Consider the following 25,329-nt stretch of genomic DNA (forward strand, 5'->3'; position numbering starts at 1 on the left):
AAAAAAAAAAAAACATGCAAAGATACGTAGACTTGTGGTCTTTGTTTGGAGTCATTAACTGACAGCCATCCTCATGTTTGGTTTTGCTTGAGTTAAAAAGTCTGCCCAGTTGTTTTGTTTTTTTTTTTTGCAAGGTGATTTCATTCTATTTCGCAAGTGTTTACAGGGTGTTCTGGGAGTATATGTGTGTTCTGAGGGTACATGCTCCCTCTGTGGTGCTGCAGGATTTTGGTCATCTCCTTTATCTCCTTTCTCAGATGTTCCTACAGCTCCAGCCCGTCAGCCCATGTGTAACACAGCACTGGGAAGCACTAGAATGCACACCATGTGGTAGCATACTCGATGGGACTGGGAGAAGGGCAGCAGGTAAAGAAGATACAGTGCAGCGTTGTTTAGAGTAAGGCTTATGAATCACAGGAACAGGAACTGTTTGTTTGCTTATTACAGTCTTTTCCCTTCTAATTACAATTAGAAATCAAAATGGATTACCTTAATCTGGACAACATGGAGGTTTATTGCACCTTACAGTGGGGCAGCAGCAGACACTTTTTGTCCTATGTCACATGCAGTGCCCTCACTCTCCTTGTCCCCATTGCTGCTCCCTCTGGCTGCCCAATTTCATAGCCCCAAGAGAAGAGTTGGCAGCGAGTCCTTCAGGGACGAGATTCTCTCATACAGAAGGTTGCTCCCCTCAGTCCCAGCATGGCAGTGTGCCACCTGAGAAGAGATGTGGCATTTGATACCTATAGGATAACAGACTCTTCCCATCTCAGTTATCTATGAATGTCCCATTCCTAACATAGTTTGCAGAGTGGTGGAACAGCCTCATTCCTCTCAGTGGGTCACACCATCTCACTGCAGGGGTGCCAGATGTGGCAAGGGAAGGAGGACAGCGCCGAGCTGGAACAGAGCAGGGCTGTGGTCAGCTCCCAGCTGGCACACAAGGGCATGGGGCTGCAGCTCAAGTTGTGCTGTATTGTTTGGTGCTCTATACTGTTAGTATAGGTACCTTTCATTACTGCAGCATTGTGCTGTCTTTACATCCCTGGTGCACTGTACTTCCAGAACTTTGAGGCACGCCTGCTTCTAATTAGCAAAAACAGTTTGAGTTAGTTTACATATTTCCCTTTTCCATATAAAAGCCAGTGTTTTAATTAGCCTCCCTTTCACTCTTGTCATTTGCTACTCTTAATTCTCAGCTATTCCAATTTTTGTCTTTTAGTGAATTAAATATGTAAAAATGCTTTGTGTTCAGGAACTGCCATTTAGCTATGTATATATTGACATTTGTGTCTACACATGCAGTGCTACCTAATTTAAAATCAAAAAGTGCTCTTCCTTTTCTTGGGCTCTGACTGTGTTTCTCTGACCTCAGAAAGAAAGGAATCTGATTCTGTTTTCATGGAAGTTCAGTTTAAGATCAAACATTTCATGTTCTTTGATAAATCTGCTCAGCCACTTTTTAAAAAGAAGGCTGTCTAAAAGTGCTTTATATATATATATATCTTTTCCTCAGTTCTTTGAATTTTCCTGTTCTGAGTCTTGAAAATAACTGCACACTCTTTAGTAGTTTTGTCTTTATCAGTTTTTCCCAAGTATGCTTTTGTCTTGTTATTGCAGCCTAGACAGAAACATTAAGAAGAACTTAAATTCACAAAGTACTTGAACTCTTTTTACATTCATGTCCTTTGAACTTCTTCATCTCTGTGTTTAATTCTCAGGGCTAAAACGAAACCCTGGCACTGTATCTTTCTTTCTACCTTGCTCTATTTTCCACGGTTCTGAAAGGAGAATGAGACTTAAGACAGCTTACTCACAGTATTTTGCTTTGTAGTTGCTGCAATTAAGAAGAAAACTTTCTGAGAATCTGGGGTTTGTGGGTTGGTTTTATGGATTCTTCTCGATTAAAATTCTTTGCTTATTGGTCTAACATGATTACCTTCTCCAATCTCTTTTTTCTCTCTTATATGTTAATAGAGTTTTAAACCAACGCAATGGTTCTGTTTATTTTTGTATTTGGGCACATGCATCTCAGAATTTATAAGCAGTTTGCTTGTATTCTCTGACAGATTTATAGAATTAATCATTTATTCATTAATAAATGCATTGGATTCTTTAAGTACGATATTAAATGGAAGAAAACACAGAGTGGAAGAATATTCTGCACAGGAGATTTCGCTTTGTTTTTAGATTTCTGGATGCTTTCTTAGTTCTTTATGATGGTGGATTTACCAACCTTCACATACAGTGGTCTTTTGTGTATGATATCCATACAGTGTAATGTCATTATGTTATGCCATTCCCATGCTTCTTGGCTGAGAGCATAATGTTATTTCAGGGAACTGTGCTCCATTCAGTACATTTACAGATCTGAACAAGACCTGAGAAGACTAACAAACTTCTTAGATTGCTGGAGGGGGTAGCTAAGAGGATAGAGTAAAAGAGTTGAATACGTACTGCTTGGCTGAATAGCAATCAGGAGAGTGTAGCATCATGTCTCAGAAATGCAGAAGCGAGAAGATGGAACAAGAAGGAGTCATTAAAGACTAGAGGAATGTATTAGGTAAAAGTAGCAGCAGCAGATAAATTTCATCTACTTCAGTTTAAAAACTTTCTGCCAGCTGTTCTAGTTCGCATCACAACATGTGGTGGGGAAAAAAAAAATGAAAAAAAAAACCCCACACCTTTCTAATATCTAAATGAATTAGAAAAATAATTTTAAAAAGGTACTTTATGGGTACTCAGTTTTTTGGGTGATAAGTTTTGGGGATCTCCTAATCCAAAAGCAATGAGTTGTCTTTTCCTTTTTCGGATGATTTATACTCCCTCCTCCTTTCTCCTGTCGTCACGTCCTATAGGACCCTTGTTACTACTGACAAAGTCTGCTTACAGTTGCCTCCAGGAAAGAAGATGAGGTGTCACATGGAGTATATTCAAAATTCTGCTGAATTGCAACTTCTCTTGTCTGTGAAGGCCAAAAAAGTGTGACCAATGCTGTGCTCATGTCTCCTTGTACTCCTGTTAATCTCTATTTCTATATCAGTTTTCACACTGATAATCTGCACAGTGTTATTTGGAGGCCTAAACCTATTCAGAACTGCAAAGGAAGTGGGGAAGGTTGGGTGAAATTACATCTCATTGCAAATCAGTAGCAGCTACCTAGCTGATGTGACCCAGAATTAGCCCCTGAAATAGTGATCTGTTAGTAGAGCTACCTTCATTCAAGAAGTTGACTCTTCTGCATTTTGTGACTTGAGCCATTAGAAATTTTCTTCTTTTAAAAAGTTCAGGAAGTTCTCTTCAGATATTTACCGAACAGCTCTTCACCAAGATGCCCTGTTAGATGCCCTATTAGCTTGAACAAAGAAATATTTATATTACTGTGACTCCATTTAAATAGGCACTACTGTCCTTGAAATGTCAAATATAATATGACATGTCAATTACTGTATGTCGAGCACATGATGTATTTTCAGCCTTCGTTGATTTAGATGGGTTTTGACGTGAGCTTGACGTATTATAATGGGGCTTCTTCAGTTCAGTGAATGTCTTGAAAACAACATTGAATGGCACATAAATCACCGTACCACCTTTCACAGGGAGATTTGCCAGGATATGAAAGGGAGGCTTTGCACTCCTGTTAGGGTTTGGCCAATAATGACTCTCTTGTTCCAGGTCTGGAAGCTTGCAGTTTGCCAATAGAGCAGAAACAGTCTGATCGCAAGCTGTTTTACTAAAGGATTTTTTAATCGTTGCTTTAGGAAAAGAAAATTTAACATTTTCTAAAAAGTCATCTCCTTCTACCATCTCCTTCTATGACTGGGCGACCAGACTGGTAGGTGAGGGAAGGGCTGTTGATGTAGCCTACCTAGACTTCAGCAAAGCCTTTGACATGGTCTCTTACCGTATTCTCCTGGGGAAACTGGCTGCCCGTGGTCTGGACAGATATACACTCCTTTGGGTAAAAAACTGACTAGAGGGCCGTGCCCAACAGGTAGTGATTAATGGAGTTAAGTCCAGCTGGCGACCCATTATGACTGGTGTCCCCCAGGGGTCAGTACTGGGGTCCATCTTGTTTAATATCTTTATTGATGACCTAGATGAGGGGATTGAGTGTACCCTCAGTAAGTTTGCAGATGACACCAAGTTGGGAGGTGGTGTTAATCTGCCTGAGGGTAGGGGGCCCTTCAGAGGGATTTAGATAAGCTGGATCACTGGGCTGAGTTGAATGGGATGAGGTTCAACAAGACCAAGTGCCGGGTCCTGCACTTTGACTGCAACAACCCCATGCAGCACTATAGGCTTGGAGCTGAGTGGTTGGATGACTCTGAAGAGGAAAGGGACCTGGGGGTACTGGTTGATGCTCAGCTGAATGTGAGTCAGCAGTGTGTCCAGGTAGCCAAAAGAGCCAACGGCATCCTGGCCTGCATTAGAAGTAGTGTGGCCAGCAGGAGCAGGAAGGTCATCTTCCCCCTGTACTCAGCACTGGTGAGGCCGCACCTTGAGTACTGTTTTTAGTTTTGGGCCCCTCACTATAAGAAAGACATCAAGGCCATGGAACATGTCCAGAGAAGGGCAACAAAACTGGTGAGGGATCTGGAGCACAGATCTTACAAGGAGCAGCTGAAGGAGCTGAGACTGTTTAGTCTGGAGAAGAGAAGGCTCAGGGGAGACCTCATTGCACTCTACAACTTCCTGAAGGGAGGTTGTGATGAGGAGTTTGGCCTCTTCTCCCAGGCAACAAACAGAACCTGGGGAAATGCCTGCAAGTTGTACCAGAGGAGATTTAGGTTAGACATGAGGAAGAACTTTTTCTCTCAGAGAGTGGTCAGGCACTGGAATGGCCTGCCCAGGGAGGTAGTGGAGTTGCCATCGCTGGTAGAGTTCAAGAGACGTCTGGATGAGGAGCTGGGAGATACGGTTTAGTAACTTGTGGTAGCAGTGGTAATGAGAAGACCGTTGTACTAGATGATCTTATAGGTCGTTTCCAACCTTGCGATTCTATGATTCTGTGATTCTGTAAGTCTCTTATAAATTACATATCATTTGGCTTCTGTTTTATCCAGTAATGTGTGTGTAATGCTTTAGGACTAACCATGATAAAACATAACCTGTTCCTTACCACGTTCACCCCAAGTATGCACCTAGACTAATGCATCATGGCAGACAGTAAGCAGCATACACTGACTGCTAGCAGAGTCAGACATTAGAGAAAATTATGTTTTGAATTTTTTGTACTGTATGCTTTGATATTCTATTAGTTCTGTTTAGTACTAGTATTTACTATTCTCTCTGAAAATCATAGGTAAGTTGGAGCCCCTTGTTACTGTGCTTGTACAAGCATTCAGTTAGTTTCAGCCACTACCCAAAATGATGGTAAGTCTGAGGTGGTGAGATGGGGAAGAAGGAAGGAGGAATGATATATGGTAATGTCCCCAATATTTTCAAACTGAGAAGTAACACGGAACGAATAAGGGACAGAACTGAGGTTATCCAAGAGATAAGCTGCAGCATAGTGGAGTCCTGTGTTGTCCTTTTGATCATCTTTGCTATTAGAGTGTAACACATTTCTTTAATGAGAAGCTGTGTGTTCAATCTGAATTCGTTTAATTTGAATGACACTGTTGAGTAATACAGATGCTGAAATAATGTGAGACTTTGTAGTAGTGATGTGCTTCATAGAGGTTTTAAATACAGTGGTTTTAGATGGGTAGTTAGGCTTCAATACCTCAGGAAAAAGCCCTCACCCACAGCACATGTATCTAAACCACATCTCTCCTCTGTGACAGAACAGACTCCAGTGACAGAACTGAAAACAGCCTGTGACAAACACAGATCAATAGTGGGTATTTTTTGTTGTTGCTCAATTCTTTGTCACAAAAATGAGATAGTAGAATTTAGCATCCCAGTGTTAAATTCAGAGTAGTGCAGCATGCAGTAGCAGTTTGGCTGATATTCTGTAATTTTACATACCAATTCCCTGCCTGCCCTGACTTTCTAGAAGATGTCTGTCAGACTTCTAATATGAAGAGCCATGAGTGGTCTGCCAGCCTGACCACGGGCCACTGAAAAGGTTAAAGATGTTCTGAAAATGACTATAATTTTCTGAACACAAAACACATTGAAATCCTGACATCTCAATTTTGTAGGCCAGCAAGCACAGCCTCATAATGCTGATAACTAACGCATTGGCAGAAGCTTTGCAGCTTTATTCTGGGCTGCATGTTCCTGTCTTTGTGCTCTATATACCTGCCCTCTGTATGGCAGGAGAGGACTTCCTTTGGCACAGGTACTTCTACTATATATTTCATTCATATTTTTGCTTTTTAAAAAAATCAGTGCTGTCAGTATTGCCTCCATTTATGTAACAGGCTGGGTTCATTTCAGTAGCCCAATATCAGACTTCAGTGAGAAGTGGATTTTTATGGTTGGTGTTACAGCTAATAAAAAGAATTCCAAATGGACATCCATTTATTCAAGCAAAGAAGGAAAATGTGGGTTTGGAATGGGAATGTCCAGGGAGGATTAAGGAGCGTAACTGAAGTAGACGGATTTCTTACAGCAGTATTTGTGGGGAAAAAAAAGAAAAATGTGTGCAAACACATGAAGTTAGGTGTATGTGTCCAGTGTGACACTGGATCAGGCTGCCCAGAAAAGTTGTGGTAGCCTCATCATTGTGAGTATTCAGAGCTGGGTTAGATGGGGCTTTGAGCAGCCTGACTATTGGAAGGGGGTTGTGATGGATGATCACTTCCAAGCCAAATCAGTCTATGATTTAGTTCTGTTACCTAGATTCAAACTGATCATGAATTTTCCCAGTGAGCCACCTCTGAGCAGCTCATCACTGTGGCCCCCAGTTCATGTGATAATAGTCCTCCACGCTCTGTGCATCCCACATGATGTTAAGGAATACAAGAGCAAAGAAACAAAAGCTGCAATGGGAAGGGTGAGGCTACTTCTCTGTTCCCCCTGAAATGTGTTTTTGCCTACTGTGTAGGTGTCATGAAGTACTTTGAACAACGGCCCACACCTCGGAGTTCCAGCCAGTGTCAGCAGGGACCCCATTTCCAGGCTACTGGGTCAGATGTGTAGCATGTCTCCTTCAGGCCATCACTCTTGATAATTGCAGTCATCTTGTTGGACCTTAAGCTGAATACCTGTCTGATTTCTCTACCTGCCCAACACTCTATCTCACCGTAGTTACAGCAGTATCATTCTGTCATGCTGAGAGGGAGTTTTATTTTTCTTCTTTTTCTTCTATATGTGCCTCATCCAAAATGAACAATTGTGACTGAAAAATGCTTTGATAATGATCCCTTCTTACTGCAAGCTAAGGCTGCAAATGTTTTAGGAAATCATGGAGGTTTTTGATCATGAAAGTTCTCATACGTTCCATCCCATTTAACAAAACAAAATAAAACAACATATGCTCAGGGTTGAGTTTTGCTAGATTTTAACAGACTCTGATTTCTCTAGTAAAAGCTTGCTTGTATGCACATTGGTCGTTCTTAATTACTAAACTGACAGTAGTAGTTGGTGCTTTATCTGTTGAGTGAAACTGTAAGATCTCAACTGGTAAGCAAGCGGAGACTTTAATAGATAAGGGGTGGGAAGATAATAGATAAGAGGTGGGAAGATATCCAGAAGTGGTAGTGGGGATTGATTGATCGATTGATTGATTTTAAGAGGATATTCTAACAAAATTCTTTTTAGTACTACTTTAAAGTAGTCACAATGTGTTTTTAAAGCGTTTTTCTAATCAAATGTTAATTCTGTTGAGGTTCACTCACTGTTTCTTCTTCAGAGCAAATTTATCAGTAAAACCTCTTCAGGGAAGCTCTGTCCTCATTCATTTCATTGTGTTTTCTCACTGTGTTTTCCACTGGAAACATTTGTAGCTGTATCTCATATGAGGGCAAAAAATGGTGGTTATTGGGTTGAAGCTCTTAAGCCAAAGATCCTGTTACTGAAGATGCAGGAGATTGGTGCTTTCAGGGGAGCAACAGAAATTCCAGAGACCAGTGAACTGCATGCTGGGTCAGCACAACTGGTTTTGAGTCTAGATTAATGCATAGGAAACTTGTAGCAAAACAAGAGGCCGCTGGATCCTAGACCGGTGCTCCTGACCACAAGTTTAAGATACTTGAAATTCAGAACACACTCTTCTAAATGCTCAGATCTGTTGACCTACCTTTGGGACTTGAAAACTGCAGTTGGCAGAGCACTAATGAGCAACATGCATAAATTAGCAAGGTTAACGGAGTGGCCCATTATTACAGTGCCTTGATTTTCAGCATTGTAGGAGATGCGGGAGGGGCTGACGTGCCCACTTCAGAGGCAGCAGCAGCCAGACAGATGCGCTTCACTTCTGTGCGAGTTTCCCTTTGTAACCGCCTGTGCTTCAAAGCGTGATAATAAATGATGGCGATAGTAGTGTAAAAAATAAATACAGCAAATGATAACAAGGCTGTAGAAATATGCTCTAGAACTAATTAGGACAAGTAGTGTCTTGTGGATTAAAGAGGTCTGATACATGTTCCTAAGTCATCTGCAAGAAATCCGTGCAAGCAATTCAGTTAGTGATTGGATGATGCTTCTAATCATATGGGAAGTGAGTTCCTACCTTCTTCCTTGAGACAGTTACAAATTAAAGGAAAAAATGTGGTATCTGAAAATGGTGACTATTCAATCTCTTGTCGAACAGGGCTCATTTGACTACAGTAGCATTCAAAGATTACCAGTTCTCTCTGTTTCAGCAGCATTTTTTCTAAATATTTACAATATATTATAATTATATATATTATAAATAATACTTGTGGAATAACTCTAAATAAAATTTCATAAAGCTGCAAGCGTGCACTTCTGTCTGTTTGCTAGTGCTTAGGGAGGGGCTGGGTCAAAAATCTTCCGTTTGCAAGGCTTGTTGAACTTCACATATTTTTGTCCTTTTCTGAACAAAACATTTAATGCCTGTTGGAAATAGCAGAATAATTCCCCTCAAGTAATTGAATACTTGATGTCCCAGAGGGAGACACACGCCCTTCAGCCAGTGGGAAAACATTTCTTATCAGGCAAGTGCATTGTGTTACATTTCAGAAAAACTGAAGAGGCAACATCATGTAAATCTCACCCATTTTAAATCCTTGCATGAGAACTTTCTTATAAACCCACATACAAAATCATAGTTGGGAAGGCATAGTTAATATAACCAGCCAAGCCCTTGTTCAGATTTTACTTTGGCAGAGCTGAAGCACACATAGAGTGAAATCTTGACCCTGTCTTTTGACAGCAAAATGTCATCAGGATTTTGTTCTTGCCTCTTTATAGAAGTCTGTTCCCATCCTAAAGGCTTCTGTAGTTTTTCCCAGTCAGTGACTAGCTACCCTGATCCTTGTCCACACAGTTGAGTGCGGGAGCATGAAAACATGTGGCCTATGCAGCCAGCTGGACTCATGGAAGCCCAGAGGAGTGGAGCTGCTTGGCTACCAGCCTGATCCATGCTCTTCAGAAAGGGTTGTGGATAATTTGTGTGGAGAACAGAGACTTTATAATCTGTCTCTGAGTGCAAGTGGAACAATTTCTAAAGCAGCAAAAAGATCTGGAGAAGATATATTTTTTTATATTTCTTAGTACAAAATGTACCATATGGCTTTATGCAGATTGTCTACCAATGTAATTTTGCTCTCAATCAAATCTTGTGCTTCTCGTAATCTCTTTAGATAGTTAAACCAGTGCTGCCTTGTAAGAAAGCATTAAAAAAACCAATTCATGGAAACTGAAATTTCCTCTTCCTGCTGGGAGAGTGTGTATTTGACTCCACTGAAGACACTGACAGTTTTGCCAGACTTTCTGTGAGCCTGCATCCAAACCAGATATTTTTTCATTTTTGAACTGATGTAGTGATAACCAAGGAACTGTTGAAATTCACCGTTTTAGTACATTTGAATGGTTGGTAAGTGTAGCCTAATTAATTACAAGTGCAAAGACTGCCTACTCACAGTTAATGGTGAAGAGAGTCCCAGCTCAGCATCACGGGAGCCCCCATTGCCTGCCTACCTCACTTCCCCAGCTCCCACTAAGCAACAGGTTTGAGACGCTAGAAATTGAAGGGGAGGTGAATGGGGAGGCAATGAAGGATCTGCTTAGAAGGGAGCCTAAGGCGAGGCAGTCACCTCCATGCCTTGAGACTGCCTCTGTCAGTAACGAAAGAAGGGTGATCACGGTGGGCCACTTGGGGCCTGGGTCAGGGACATAACTAGAAAACTCCCAGAGCTGGTTAGGTCCACTGATTACTATCCATTGCTTATAGTTCAGGTGGGCAGTGATGAAATTGCTCAGAGAAGCCTACAAACTAGGAAAAGAGATTTCAGGGGTTTAGGGCGTTTAGTTCAAGGAGTGGGAGCACAAGTGATCTTTTGTTCTATACCTTCAGGGGTAGCGAAGTACACAGAATGGGCTTGGAAAGCACAAGTAATGAATAATTGGCTCAGAGACTGGTGTTGAGGCAGAAACTTTGGGTTCGTTGATCATAGGGCAGTTTATGCGGCCTCTGGCCTGTTGTCCATGAATGGAATCCATGTATCTCAAAGAGGAAAATGAATCCTAGCACAGGAGCTAGCAGGGCTTATCGAAAGAGCTTTAAACTAGCTACGATGGGGGAAGGGGACAAAACAGGGCTCACCAGAGATGAACCTAGGGGAACGATGCATGAGTTAAGAGTGAGGCAGATGTCTCAGCTGAAGTGCATCTACACCAGTGCACACAGCATGGGCAACAAGCAGGAGGAGCTGGAAGTGATTGTGCGCCAGGCTAACTATGACCTAGCTGCTATTACCGAAACATGGTGGGACCACTCCCATGACTGGAGTGCTGTGATGGATGGCTACAAGCTCTCCAGAAGGGATGGACAAGGAAGGAAGCATGGTGGTTTGGCTCTTTATATTAAAGAGTGTTTTGATGTTGAAGAGCTTGGGGATGGGAGTGATAAAGTTGAATGTCAATGGATAAGGATCGGGGGAAGGCCTGTAGGGGAGACATCTTGGTGGAGCTCTGTTATAGACCACCTAATCAGGATGAAGAGAAGGACGAGGCATTCTATGAGCAGATTGCAGAAATTGCGCGATTACTAGCACTTGTTCTCATGGGAGACTTCAACTTCACTGACATTAGTTGGAAATAGAATACAGTGCAGAGGAAGCACTCCAATTGGTTTCTAGAGTGCGTGGAAGATAGCTTCCTTACGCAGCTGGTATGAGAGTCAACTGGGGTGGTGCCCTGCCAGACCTGCTCTTCATTAATAGAGAATGACTGGTGAGAGATATGAAGTCAGGGACTGTGTTGGACAGAGCGACCATGAAATTGTAGAATTCTCTATTCTTGGAGATGTCAGAAGGGTGACCGGCAAAACTGCTATCTTTGAACTTGAACTTCCAGAGGGTGGATTTTGACCTGTTCAGGATGCTTGTTGCAGGGGTCCCTTGGGAGTTGCTCCTCAAGGATAAAGGGATCCAGGAAGCCTGGACACTCCTCAAGATGGAGATGTCCACAAGAACAGGCTGTTCCTGAGTGCTGTATGGCAAGCCATAGGGGAAGAAGACCAGTGTGGATGAAGCAGGAACTATTGTTGAGACTCCGGAAGAAAAAAAAGAGTCTATGTCCTCTGGAAAAAGGGGCAGGCTACTTGGTAAGATTATAAGGAAGTTACTAAGGCATGCAGGGAGGAAGGCAGAAGCCCAAATTGAACTCAGATTGGCCAATGCAGTAAAAGAGAACAAGAAATCCTTTTACAAAATATGAAATATAAGAGAAGAACCAAGGAGAATTTTCATCCTTTACTTGATGCAGCGGGGAATGTGACCACTGAGGATAATTAGAAGGCTGAGGTCCTCAACACCTTCTTTATATCTGCCCTTAAAAGGCAGATCAGTTATCCTCAGGGCAATTTACGCCCTCATCTGGAAGACTGGGATGCCAGACAGAATACACCCCCGGTGATTCATTCAAGTGGAGACAGTTAGAGAGCTCCTCCTCCATCTGGACTGTCACAAGACAATGGGACTGGACGGGCTCCATCCTCGGGTGCGAAGGGAGCTGGCGGGGGTGATTGCTGAACCGCTCTCGGCCATCTACCAGTGCTCCTGGTTATCTGGAGAGGTCCCAGAGGACTGGAGGCTTGCTGATGTGAATCCTATCTACAAGAAGGGCTGTAAGGGATCCGGGGAACTACAGGCCTATCAGCCTGACCTCGGTACCAGGGAAAGGTATGGAGCAAATCATCGTGGGTGAGATCACATGGCACGTGTGTGGCATCCAGGGGATCAGGCCCAGCCAGCATGGGTTCATGAAAGGCAGGTCGTGCTTGAGCAACCTCATCTCCTTCTATGACTGGGTGACCAGACTGGTAGATGCAGTCTATCTAGACTTCAGCAAAGCCTTTGACACAGTCTCTCACAGTATTCTCCTGGGGAAACTGGCTGCCTGTGGCCTGGACAGATATACCCTTCTTTGGGTAAGAAATTGGATAGAGGGCCGTGCCCAACGGGTAGTAGTTAATGGCGTTAAGTCCAGCTGGCGACCCATTATGAGTGGTGTCCCCCAGGGGTCAGTACTGGGGCCCATCTTGTTTAATATCGTTACCCTAAGTAAGTTTGCAGATGACACCAAGTTGGAAGGTAGTTTTGATCTTCCTGAAGGTAGGGAGGCCCTTCAGAGGGATCTGGATAAGCTGGATCGCTAGGCTGAGGTGAAGGGGATGAAGTTCAACCAGGCCAAGTGCCAGGTCCTGCACTTTGGCCACAATAACCCCATGCAGCACTATAGGCTTGGGGCTGAGTGGCTGGATAAGTATGAAAAGGAAAGGGACCTGCGGGTGTTGATTGATGCTTGGCTTAACATGAGCGTTACTGACGTTAACATGGCATCCTGGCCTACATTAGAAATAGTGTGGCCAGCAGGAGCAGGGAGTTCATCATTCCCCTGTACTCAGCACTGGTGAGGCCGCACCTCAAGTACTGTGTTCAGTTTTGGGCCCCTCACTATAAGAAAGACATTGAGGCCATGGAACATGTCCAGAGAAGGGCAACAAAACTGGTGAGGGATCTGGAGCACAGATCTTATGAGGAGCAGCTGAAGGAGCTGAGACTGTTTAGTCTGGAGAAGAGAAGGCTCAGAGGAGACCTCATTACACTCTACAACTTCCTGAAGGGAGGTTGGGGTGAAGAGGAGTTTGGCCTCTTCTCCCAGGCAACAAACAGAACCCGGGGAAATGCCTGCAAGTTGTACCAGAGGAGATTTAGATTAGATATGAGGAAGAACTTTTTCTCTCAGAGAGTGGTCAGGCACTGGAATGGCCTGCCCAGGGAGGTGGTGGAGTCACCATCCCTGGCAGTGTTTAAGAGACATCTGGATGAGGAGCTGGGAGATACGGTTTGGTAGCTTGTAGTAGCAATGCTAATGGGAGGACTGTTGCACTACATGATCTTGTAGGTCATTTCCAGTCTTATGATTCTATGATCCTCTGGAGTCAAAGTGCAGTGTGAGAATTCATTGGGTAGAAATTAGGTACTCTGCAGTGATGCAGAGAAGAAAAGGAATGGCTACCCTCATGGTGCAACCAATCCATACAAGGACAGTTAAAGGATACTGTAAGTATTCCAGCATGTAGACGGTGGTCATGGATTTCTCCTTCTCAGAAATTCTATGGCAGAACGATTTCTACAACTTTGAGGGTTGCCTTCTATCCAAGCATGTAGTTGAAGCCACTAGAAATCTTTCCAATTCTAGCAGAAAATGAAACTGGGAATATGTAAGTAATCTGCCCATATAAATATCTTCATGGGGGACAAAATTTAGCTCGTAGAAAGGAGGTGGCCGGGATGCCCAGAACCTTGATGTGGTCTTTTTTTTTTTCCATAGGAGTAAACCACAAATGCAAGGAGAAATAGTGGAGTTTCTTCATGATGAAGTAATATGTTTTTACATCCCTCATGGATTTGAGCCTCACTGTATTTATTTGCTATTCACAAGCAAAATAGTGAAAAAGATATAGGAAGGAGATTGTAATCTAAATGAGTTCTACACAGATATGTGTGACTGTAAATACAGATTCAAGTTAGCATTTTGAATATACCTAGCATCTTGTACTTCATAAATATATCAGTATTCCTCATTGTTAATGAAAATATATGCTGGCACAGTTTGTACGACCTTTGGGGTGTAGTAACTATTTTGATTTCTAGAGTATTTTATCATATTCTTTTATAAAAACTTCCTTTCATTAAGAGAGGGAGCTGTGGAAGAAAAATAAAAATCTCAGGCTTTATTGTTTAGATGGGAGTTTTAGAAGAAAAAATTGTACTTACTGAAGTATGACCTTGCATTCAATAATTCTTTTGTCCCAAATAATTAAATTACTTCATCTCTTTTTCTTACACACATTAAATAGGTATGACACTTTATTTCTGCAATAGATGCATTCTTTGCTGTAGATATTCTCAGAGACAGAAGCATTGTGGGGCTCATATGGAGCATATGAAATTGTTTTTTGAGATAATGTTCTCTTGAGTGTAGCAGTTTATCTTTTCATATTATAGCTGAAGTGTACATGTCAATGGATCCAACTATTTAGTAGTTACCAAAATCTGCTTGATGGCAGTGTTACAGTTGACCACCCTGAATTGCATTATACAGAGGTATCCAGGGTAATAAAATCTTTAACATATTGATAATGAGCCTTCTGAGCAGGAAGGAAAGAAGAAAAGGTCACTCACATGAGCTCCAGTCCCAGTGGATGTGGTGTCCTAATTTAATGTCACTGACTGGGTGAGATACTATGTGACAGTTTTGTCTGCTAAGGATATACAAGAGGGTTTTTAATTATCAGTAAGGTGATCAGTTCCACATTTCTTCGTATGAGCATTAAGAGGAGGTGGATACATAGGCAAGAGTCATCATTATACAGACATTGGGAATGACTGCTGTGCTACACAGGTACAAGAAATCAGAATCAGAGGTACAAGAATAGGGAGAAAAAATGGTGAGCAAGTTAAAACATGCAGGGAGTGCTGCAGTAGAAAGTGGAGAAACAGCACTAGTCCTGCAAGCAACCAGAACAAAAGTGATAGGCATGAGCATGTACATTCTCATCTAATTTCCACACTGAAAATTTCAGCTCAGCTCGTGTCTCCAACATGAAAGGTATGTATGGATCAGAAAGGAACAGAAAAGGTAAAAAGCAGAGCTCTGTGCTGTCAAAGCCAAGTTGGAAGTGCTCAGTTACCCAATTTTCTGCAGTTTAGAAGGAATTTCAGGATCTGAAGTTGCCTATGCTTGACTGTGGCTGAATGTAGTTTTGCAGGAATCATTTTCTTTCTTTGCATGAGCTTGCCCAGATTCTGATTTTTACAGTGGGATCTGCAGGTAGAACAAGTTGTCATACTGGAGTAAACTTTCTGTTTCCCAAACTGGAAGTAAATGTTTAAATAATGCACACAGTGCCTAAGTACAAGTTAGTTAACGTGTAAGTCCTGTGCTCTTTTACACAGTAAGTCTCTGGGGTACCACTTTGTTAGCTATTGAACAGCGTAAAATAGACAGGAGGCTCTGGTGGAGGCATTTTTGGCATGTCATTTCAAAATTGATCACAGGCTTGATTTATAGCATTTCTCTATCGCACAGGCGGTGTGTTTTGCAGTCTTAGTCCTCCAGTCAGATCTGGGGGAGATGCTGAAACATGTCACACATTTTCTGGCCCAGCTCCCGTTCCTCATTAATCTATCACAAAGGAACGGGGTGAAATGTGTGTGCTTGGGTCTCAGCCTAGTGTGGAGCTGGAATACAGCACTGCTATGGGAGCTGGAAAGCACTCCCACAGCATCAGCGCAGCTCAGGAGGATCAAGCAGCCATCTCATTCTTATGTCTCAGTTTAACACAGCTGCTAATGGATCATTCTGGTAAGACATGCTGCAGTTGACATTGGCACTTTTCCCAGTAGGCCCCCAGGCTCTTTCCCACTGGCAGAAGCTTGTTCCACTTTCAGACTTTCAGTTCCACTGCAGCTGGAGGGATGTAACATCCTGTAGTGCTGCAAGGCAGCTCAACAGTTCAAGTGGCTTCAGCTGATCTCAGTGGAAATAAATGCTATGGATGAAGTTGTGGTCAAAGATACGGGGATGTTTGGTTTTTTTTTGTGACCTCTGGACAGGAGCTTAGAACATAGAATATCCCAAGTTGATAGAGAACTATAACAATCATCAAGTCCAATTTAGAAGCACAGGAATGGCCGTATGAGGCCAGATCATTGGATCTTCTTGCCTAGACTCTGCTGGTTATTCAGATTGCCTCTTGTCTTTGTCTCACTTACGCATGTGATTTTCCTATGTAATATGTGTAACTGTTTGTGTATGCTGCCAAATTCGTCCTTTCTTTCTTTCTTACACAAGAAGAGTAATTTCTAGTATAAAATCACCTTTGCAATACACTGATAGAAGTAGCTAGCACTGATAAAACGAGTAGTATATATTCCCCTTTAATTATCATCTTAAGCACTGCTTGATATGTTTTAATGTCAAACATTCCTAAGGCAGATGCTTGCCATTCATGAAACATTAATTAGGGTCTGAGAGAGGAAAAAAAATACATATGTATTTATGCATATGCATCTGTTTGCCTGTAAACAAGACACAATAGAAACTTTGTATTAAAAAAAAAGGCGAATAAATATTTGAGGGGATGACTTTAGTTGTAGTAGGTATGGTAATATAAACTGTAATGAAAAATAATGCATATTACATTTCATCATGGTCAAATACACAGTGTTTGTGAAGTTATTTTCACTGATACCCTGAGCAGTAACATAACATTGTGAGAGCTATCAGAAAATGAAATTACATTATGTGAAAAGCTGCTAGGAAGGAAAGTAATTGAGAGCTGGAAACTAGGGAATGCATTTCAGTTCCTTCTTTCAACACATACAGACTACCCAGATTTTACCTGTTAACATCTGAAACTTGAAGGTCTTAAACTGAGAAAAGGGCACTTTGTCTTCAGAGAGAGAGATTAGCTTCCTGATTGAGCTGCATGCTGCTGTGTGTGGGTTAACTTGACTCAGAAGTGTCCTGAAGGAATCAAGACAAATGTGTTGGGATCACTTTTGTCTCTGTTTGTCTGTCTGTCAGCTCTGTGAGCCTTGACATAGTCTTTTGCAGTGAGCGCCTGAAATCCAGAGTTACTCACTTAAGAGCTCTGAATTCTATGAATGCTAAAAGGAGCCAGAACTCGCTACGTTTCTGCAGCCCAGTGCCCTCTGAATTGCAAGCTAATGCTAGAGACCTGAAGATTTTTTCAGCTGCTCACTGCAATACTATCAGCAGATATATAATACTGAATTTTCTGTTTTTATTTCATTTGACTGCACTTTTAGTTACTGTGAATGAAAGGCTGGCCAAGAAGGTATCCGTGTCTCATAAATGAAGGATTCACGTTGCTGCATTTATGATATAACAGCTGATTGTCACTGAGGAGGGGGGTTACTCCATTTTGTCAGGGCAGGCACTTGGCAGGCTCCACTGTTTAGGAAACTAAATGAACAAAAGCAAACAGGCTGCTCAGTTTCTTTTTTTCAGAATTGACTTTTCGTCATTGTGTGTCCCTAAGTTGGCTCTCTGCAGGATCAGACAAGCGCCTGTGCTGGCACAGGGGAAGCAACTGGTGCAGGACTGTCCTGTTATGTCAGCTTAACCAAATCACATCCTTCAACAGCCTGAAAAACACATGAGGACCACAGCTTGCATTATGCCTACTTTGCAGAGCGTGCTTTGGCTTGCCAAGCCTGTTATCCAGACTCAGCAGCTGTGAGGTGCCAGCTCCTCTGGTGCTCCTCACAGAAGAGCAGAGAGGGCAGTGTTGATAAATGCCAGTGTTTTGTCCCAAAGTGAAGTCAGCATTTTTTAGCAGCTACAGACCTACTGGTAAAGCAGTGGTAAGTCTCACATCAGCTACAGGACCAACTAGAGGAGAGGGTAGAGCAACCATAACACTGTAAAGGATGCTGTACGGTACAGTTTGTCCAAGCTTTTGCCCAGGTTGCTGGGACACTGGCAAGGCCAGGAGCCTAATGGTTTGGTGGCAGAAGGTAACTGCATTTGCAACGTTGAGCAGGCAGTTTCTGTAAAGCACTTGTCACCATGTGTCACATTTTACTGTATCACTGAACACAGTTCAAGGCCTCAGTAGTAGACATACCGCTGTCACTGAACAGTGCTGCTCTGAGTATTCCTCAGAAAACACAGGGTTAGTGTAGAAGCACTGTATGTGCTTTTAGAAGCATTACTGCAGTCTGTATGAGGAGCAAAGGCAAAACACCTAAGGCAGCATTCATAGAAAGGGAAAATAATTTGGCATTACCAGACTTGTTCTAATCCCCATCGAATGCAGAACAGATAAGAATGGAGATCACGATGGCCATCTACCGGCGAAATCTGAGTCTTTGTTTTAGCATGCAGACTTTTGCATCAGAGAAAAGCACTTCCATGTACTTGAACTGTTAAAACACGTTTTCACTTCTAGCTAGAAATAACAGGTTTTATAAATTACCTTAAATGCTCCCATCCAAAAAATGCCTGATTTCATTCATTCCACTCTATGAACAGTAATGACTATTAGTGTTGCAGCTGCTTTTGGAAGCAACCAGCTATCTCTCAGGATTTATGTTAGTGTAGTACTTTTGATAACAATATAGAAATTACACTGTTTTTGGTAATGATGAATTGCAAAAAAATAAATGTCAAACTGATGAGCCAGAGCCAGAACACAATTTTCTTCTTTGTTATTTTACCTTTCAAACTTGATGTATCAGCAGTAATTGGATATAACCTGCAATTTCCCCAAGATGTTACACATCATGTTGATTCTATTGCTAAATCCCACCTTGAGCTTTGAAGGCTTCCTGAGATCTTGGATGTCAGCAGGAGAGCTGACAGCTCCTCAGGGCACCCTGGCAGCTCACAGCTGCTGATGCTTTTCCAAGTCTTCATTCTGGGCACTCTGCAAGAGATGTCTGCAGTCGAGAGAGGCTACTGCTGAATAGTAATTCTGAAGCTCTGTGATGACCAGAGCCACCTGGCTGAGCTCAGTGGCCTTCAGCAGGCATAGAACTTGGTTTTGAAGACTTCGGGTTTTTTTTTCTGTCTATGCAATCAGTTAAGTTATTTTGTAGAAAATACTCAAGGAAGTGGAGCATTTCAGAGGGTGGTGAGGCACTGGAACAGGTTGCCCAAGGAGGTTGAGGATGCCCCATCCCTGGAGGCATTCAAGGCCAGGCTGGATGTGGCTCTGGGCAACCTGGTCTGGTGGTTGGCGAACCTGCACATAGCACGGGGGTTGAAACTAGATGATCATTGTGATCCTTTTCAACCCAGGCTATTCTATGATTCTGTGATTTCCCTTTACTGCTCCATGACCAACAAGAAGGACTGAACTGAAAGTCACTGTGAAAGGCATGAACCTCAGGAAGCTCAACCCATCAGGAACCATCTTTATGTTCTTTTTAAGGCTTCCTGTGGTATCTGCAGTTGCGCAGTCATAGGGCCCGTGTAGGGCTCTAGCAGAGCTGGCAGTGTCAGGTAGGACCTGGCCCTTTCTCCACCTGTGAGACCTGCACTTTAGGGTGCCCCTGCAGCAAAGGGTCTGGAGGAGACCCCCTTGTGGTATGTGCTCAGCTGTTTCCTGTGTGCCTTCTGCTGACCAGCGTGTCACTTAGCCTGCAGTGCTGAAGGAAGGCATGAGGTTATGTTTGCTGTTCCCTGTTGGCGGTAACCTTTCTCCTTGTGTGCACAGCTCGTCAAGGCTGTGGAGCTCATGATGGACAATGGTTCAGCACTTTCTGTGCCTTATTTGGCTATTCCCTTGTCACCCATAACCAGGTAGCCCTGATGCTTCACTTTTTAAAAAAAGGGAGGAAAAAAAACTGAGAAATGGCAGCATGGATTGTGCGGCACCACTGTATTCCATCCTCTCCTGTATAAATCCCTGGGAAAGTGAGAGCAGCATGCGGTGAGGTCACCTTCTGTACGTGACAAGTAGCTTTTTATGAGGTGCCAACCGTTCTCAAGGTTTGTTTTTTTTCTCAGTGCTGGCAGCATTGTAAGCTCAATCCTCCTCCCATTTGAACAAGCTGTATTATTCAGGATCTGAACACTCAGTTACAAAATAGGCTCTTAAGACAGCTCATAAATCATGCAGCAAAAAAATGATGCACAAATATTTATTTTTGAAGATAAAGATTTTCTGGTCTTGTGTGCTGCACTGTGTACCTTCACTGCTGAGCTTTAAGATTTGATTTACATGTTTGCTTTTTATTTTAGCTGGTGGGATGTTAAAAAGAGAATCTGGGGTAGTCTGACTGATCTCAGCGATTCATCTAACTCAAGACTTTTATTTGCCCTGAGATGCAGATGCTTCAGTACAATTACTTAGCCATTTCTGCAGCGGCTAAACATATCTGTATTCTTGTCACATAGTTAAAGTGCTGATGTGTCTCACTCTCTAGGGGACTCCTTTTTGCTAGCTAATGTTGATATAACAGCCCTCTGCCCATTTCATCCTCTACTTCAGAAATCCCCTGTATGCCCATTTACACGTATTGTACTTTAGGCAATAATAATTAATCTGAAAAATCTCTTTACCTGAAGGTGAAGTATAACTGTATATTAAGTGTTAAGAGAAAAATAAAGATGTCAGAGAATTCTTCTTTTTTCAGTAGTGCTTTAAGTTGGAATTCTACTGTAAAAACATTTAGACAAAAAGAAAGAAAATGCAATTTGGACTGCCACTGTTTGACACTTAAAGATTTGAAATGCAGTAAGTTGAAACATCAGTGAAATCACATGCTAGTTGCATGAGATGCCTAAAATTTTAATCCAAAACAATCACCAGCAAACTTCAGAAGTCCCTAGAAGTCAAGTTTATGCCAGAACAGCTATAACTGCAACAACAGTAGCTATTGTCACAAATTGAATCTTGGTGTTGACACGGGAGCTTCTCAGTGAATACATCAGTATCGGTATTTCCACTGCCATTCTTAGTATCTTAGCTTCTCCAGAGGTTCATGCTTCTTTTTGGGAGCACGTTCCATTTTCTTCCCTATGATTCATTTTCATTTGACAGTCACAAGTTATTTCAGGAGCTGAGAACTTCCATCTTGAGAGTTTAAAAGAGCTCGCTGATGTCAATAAACCTGAGAATCTGGTGGAAGTCCCAGAAAGTTGAGGAAGATTGATGTTATTCACACACTCGAAATAGCTGAGCAAGCTACTATAATTATAGGTGAGCACAGCCACTGTGCAGTATAACTGTAATGGAGCTGATAAGGAAATCAATGAATAATGATTTATAGGTACGTAATATAGTTAACAGAGATCAATAAGGGTTTGGTTCGTGTACCAACCTGATAATATTTTTGGCACCAGTTTGCCTAGCTCAAGGCAAGTGTATTGTTGTAGCAGAATTTCTTCAAGAATTTGTCTCAATGTGTACTGCATTTATAAACTAAAATAATGTGACCTGTAATACTACATTTTAATTGCTTAAAATTGGGATAACTGATAGGACATTGGAATAAATGGAGTATATCTTCTGTGAGCATATGCATTTTTTTGTGGATGGTTCCCTGGCCCTGTGCTAGTGCTAAATTCAGTGGTCTGAAAGGAATTCAGTGGGGCTTTGAGCAGCCTAGTCTAGAGAGAGGTGTCCCTACCGATAGCAGGGGGGTTGGAACTAGGGGATCTTAAAGGTCCCTTCCAACCCAAACCATTCTGAGCTTCCATGACTTTCAGGTGCTTGAGAACTGTTAAATAAGGAAATTGAAAAATCACTGCTGCCAGGTGATGAGAATCTCTTGGCAATCTGTATATGAGGACACAATAGATATTTGGCCAAACGTGAGAATTCGTAGCCAAGATCTCAGTACTAGAAACACTTCTTCATAAAAGTTGTCAGAATTTTTACCAATTTAAACATATCAAGGAGAAATTGCTGAGTCTTTGTAGAAGATTGTTTAGAAATCAAGGTTCACTGAACTTGGAACTGGACACGTAAAATAGAAATAAAATGAAGTCAGGCTGATTCATTATTGAGGCATTATTTCAAGGTGTTTTCTCTGGCAATAAGCACTTCTAAATCAAGACTTGAATTATGTAATACTGCAAAATATACTCTCATTCAAACATAAATAGTTTCAAAGAGGTGCTGCTGACGATTATGCAGAAAAGGAAATATTTAAGATCAGGCTGCCTTTGGCACAGTGCTTTCCTACTACTCATCTTTTGAGGTCCAAGATATATGTTGTGCTCTTGCTTCATTTTTCCTTTCTCCCTCTATTTTGTTCTTTAGTTCAGTTTCGCCATTCAGTATTGAGAGCACAAGGCGTCAGAGAAGGTCTGAGTCTCCAGACTCCAGGAAGCGACGCATCCATCGGTGTGACTTTGAGGGATGCAACAAAGTATACACAAAAAGCTCCCACCTGAAAGCTCATCGGAGGACGCACACAGGTAAGGCTTTGCTGGCACTGGCATTGCGTGGTTCTGACAATCCTTTCTGCCTAATTTAGGACCTATTGAGCTTGCCATCCTATGCCAGGAGACAAAAGTCCGAATATAAACAACAGGGATGTCTGCAGGTGCATCTGCTTTGGCATGGTGCAGATCAAAAGCTTGCTTTTGAATTGAACTTCTCTATCGTTCTCACTTCCCATGTTTTGCTTTTCAGTACAAGCTCTCTTAGCAAAAACTGGACTCTTTTCAGTTGAAAGTTAACAAAAAAGTAGCCTGCATGGATACATCTAATGTGTTTCAACCAACAACGGATGATCGTTGTTTGGAACCAGCCAAAGCTATTCAAAATAAAAAAATCTCAAGAAGTGTGGACATAAATCTTCAGCACCAACTTTTTCACTCAGCAGCCATGCTCCTATTATGCTATTATTTGCTTTTACAGATGAAGCCTTTCATTGATAAGTGTTGCTAAATACAATTGAATTGTAAATGCAAGAACTCAGAATTTCTTTCTGGATGCTTTCTGATGCACCTACCACCTGCTGCAAATGGAAGTCATTCATTTTATGAGAATAGATTGCACTGGATCCCTGTGACATAGATGCAAGAGAGATGCATCTGCATGAGCTGGATCCCATTCAGTGATATAATACGTAATCAATACCTGGTTTTCTTACTGACCTTAAGGGCTGCTTGCTACTACTCTGCATGACAGGCACGTGAGAGTAGCTGAAGCATTGATGTGTAATCGTTGCAATTTTATTGTGGATAAACTCAGGAACAACTCTTTGAGGTCATCTGGAACAACTTAAAATGTTACCACTGGAATGGCTAAAAAGGCAGTGAATGGAATGCTGCTGATCTTAAATTAAATGTATTGATTAATCTGTTCTTAATGTACTTCAACATTCTTGTAACACCTTGGAGACGATGGTGTTTGTCTAGCTTCTAGTGCAATGTTGTTTTTTGTTGAGAACCTGCTGGTGTTTTCTGTGTGTTCTAAATGTTACGAGATACTATTTAAAAAAAAAAGTGATGGTTTCTCCATTTCAGATGAAGCCACTTCTTCATCACTCTTTTCAGTACATCTTATGATTAGCAGGGCTTTCACTGAGAGGAATACTGAGCAAGACTTTGTCTTGATATTTATCACTTAACTCATTCCTGTAAATAGAAAATCCTTTCCTATAACAGCAGGAATGTTCTGGGTATTTCATTAGGTTCCCCTCCAGGCCAATTATTCTGATTTCTTCATATCTTCCCATTAATGTTTATGCATTCTCTCTTAATGTATTATGTTTTGTCTTCATTCTTTTTTTCTTCTTTCTTATTCTTTCCCTGTATATTTTGTCTTCTAATGTATTTTATGTAGCCCTATCCTTTGCCTTGCACTCTGTCCTTTTTTATCCCACTCTAGCTCTACTCCTCTCTTTTTTCATTCTCTTGTTTCCTAAACTGTTTCCCTATTGTCTAATGATTCTGTAATTCATTAATGATCTCCTGGCTGATAACTCTTGCATACAAATCACCCAAAATCAATAGGTGTTCTGCACTACCGAATGCACTGAGTACTCAAAACTAGGCACCAAAAGCTAAAATGTAGTTGATAATTCCAACTTCTGCAGCTGTAACTATCCAGTAGCATGAAGAGAGTTTCTGTACCAAAAGTAATCATAGAATTCATCTATCCAGCTTTGGCTCATCAGCAGTTGGATGTCTAGGCTATGCTATCTGTCTGGAATCTCTGGATAGTCATAGAAGAGGGATTGGCACCTCTGGGGCACATTATTCCCTCTTCACGTTGACCCAGGAATTGGCATCTGAAGGTACTTCTCTTTCACGTTGAATGCAGAGGAAGCTCAGGTACTTGCCTGTTAGCTGGCTGAACTGAATATCCATTCCAGAAGGCAACTGCCTGAAGTATTTTGGATATTGGTTCATTCCTTCAAGTAGAAAACACTAGGAAAAAAAACATCAAATCAAAAACCTTCATTAAGTGGTTGATTAGCTGTTAACTGTTTTATCATCTATTCATGCATGCTGCAATATAAGAAGTAAAATGTAGTCTATAGAGAGGGTGAGCACTGAGCTTAGCCAGAGATCCAGTGAGAAAATCCATATTGTGCTGATACATTTGTTTTCAGATACCTCCCCAGTCTTGGTAAGAAGCTGATGTATTTTGACTTCACATTATAGCATTGGCCATGAGCATACTCTGTGTAGTAATCTCATCTTACATTTTTTTATCTTGGCTTGCACTGTGCTTCAGGCAAAATAAGTTAATTATTCACGTATGACCCACAGTAATTAGAGTGCAGTTTTGGATAGGTATAAATGAGTTATGACAGCTAGGCACGCAAGGGTGAGCACGTTTGAATAGGAAACTTTCTGAGAAAGGATCACAGAAACTCAGCATTGCATAATCTTGACTTTTTTTTTAGACAGGCTGATCATGCTAGCAATTTTTTAACTATGCAGGATGTGTTTGAAAACTAATTTTCATTTACTATATGTGCATAGTAAATTCACAGTAACATTCGTTTGGCTATCAGAAGAAAAAATATGGGATTTTTTTTGACAGGACAAACAGCATTATTGATTTGAAAGTAAATTTCTTTTGAATGTAATAAAAAATGGAAGCAAAATGTTATACACAGAACCCGTTGCATTCAGTTCTCTTGGAGTCTCGCTTCGTTTTCAGGATGCTATCATGTGGCTTCTGAGTACTTCTCAGCTTCTCCTCTAAGCTTAGTGCAGTGTGTGGGCACGGAATCCACTGGG

The 25,329-nt window shown here is 41.7% G+C and overlaps 1 protein-coding gene across 3 annotated transcripts in view; it reads left to right on the forward strand.

Moving 5' to 3' along the window:
* KLF12 (Kruppel like factor 12) overlaps positions 1–25,329 on the forward strand; it is a 216,711-nt gene that overhangs the window by 154,834 nt on the left and 36,548 nt on the right. For all 3 annotated transcript variants that reach the window (XM_031557832.1, XM_010728732.3, XM_010728733.3), the window contains one exon: positions 22,388–22,545. In XM_031557832.1, the coding sequence (XP_031413692.1) occupies positions 22,388–22,545 (158 nt within the window). The remainder of the gene's footprint in view (positions 1–22,387; positions 22,546–25,329) is intronic.

Source organism: Meleagris gallopavo, chromosome 1 (genome assembly GCF_000146605.3).
Source record: "Meleagris gallopavo isolate NT-WF06-2002-E0010 breed Aviagen turkey brand Nicholas breeding stock chromosome 1, Turkey_5.1, whole genome shotgun sequence".
Taxonomy (NCBI): Eukaryota; Metazoa; Chordata; class Aves; order Galliformes; family Phasianidae; genus Meleagris; species Meleagris gallopavo.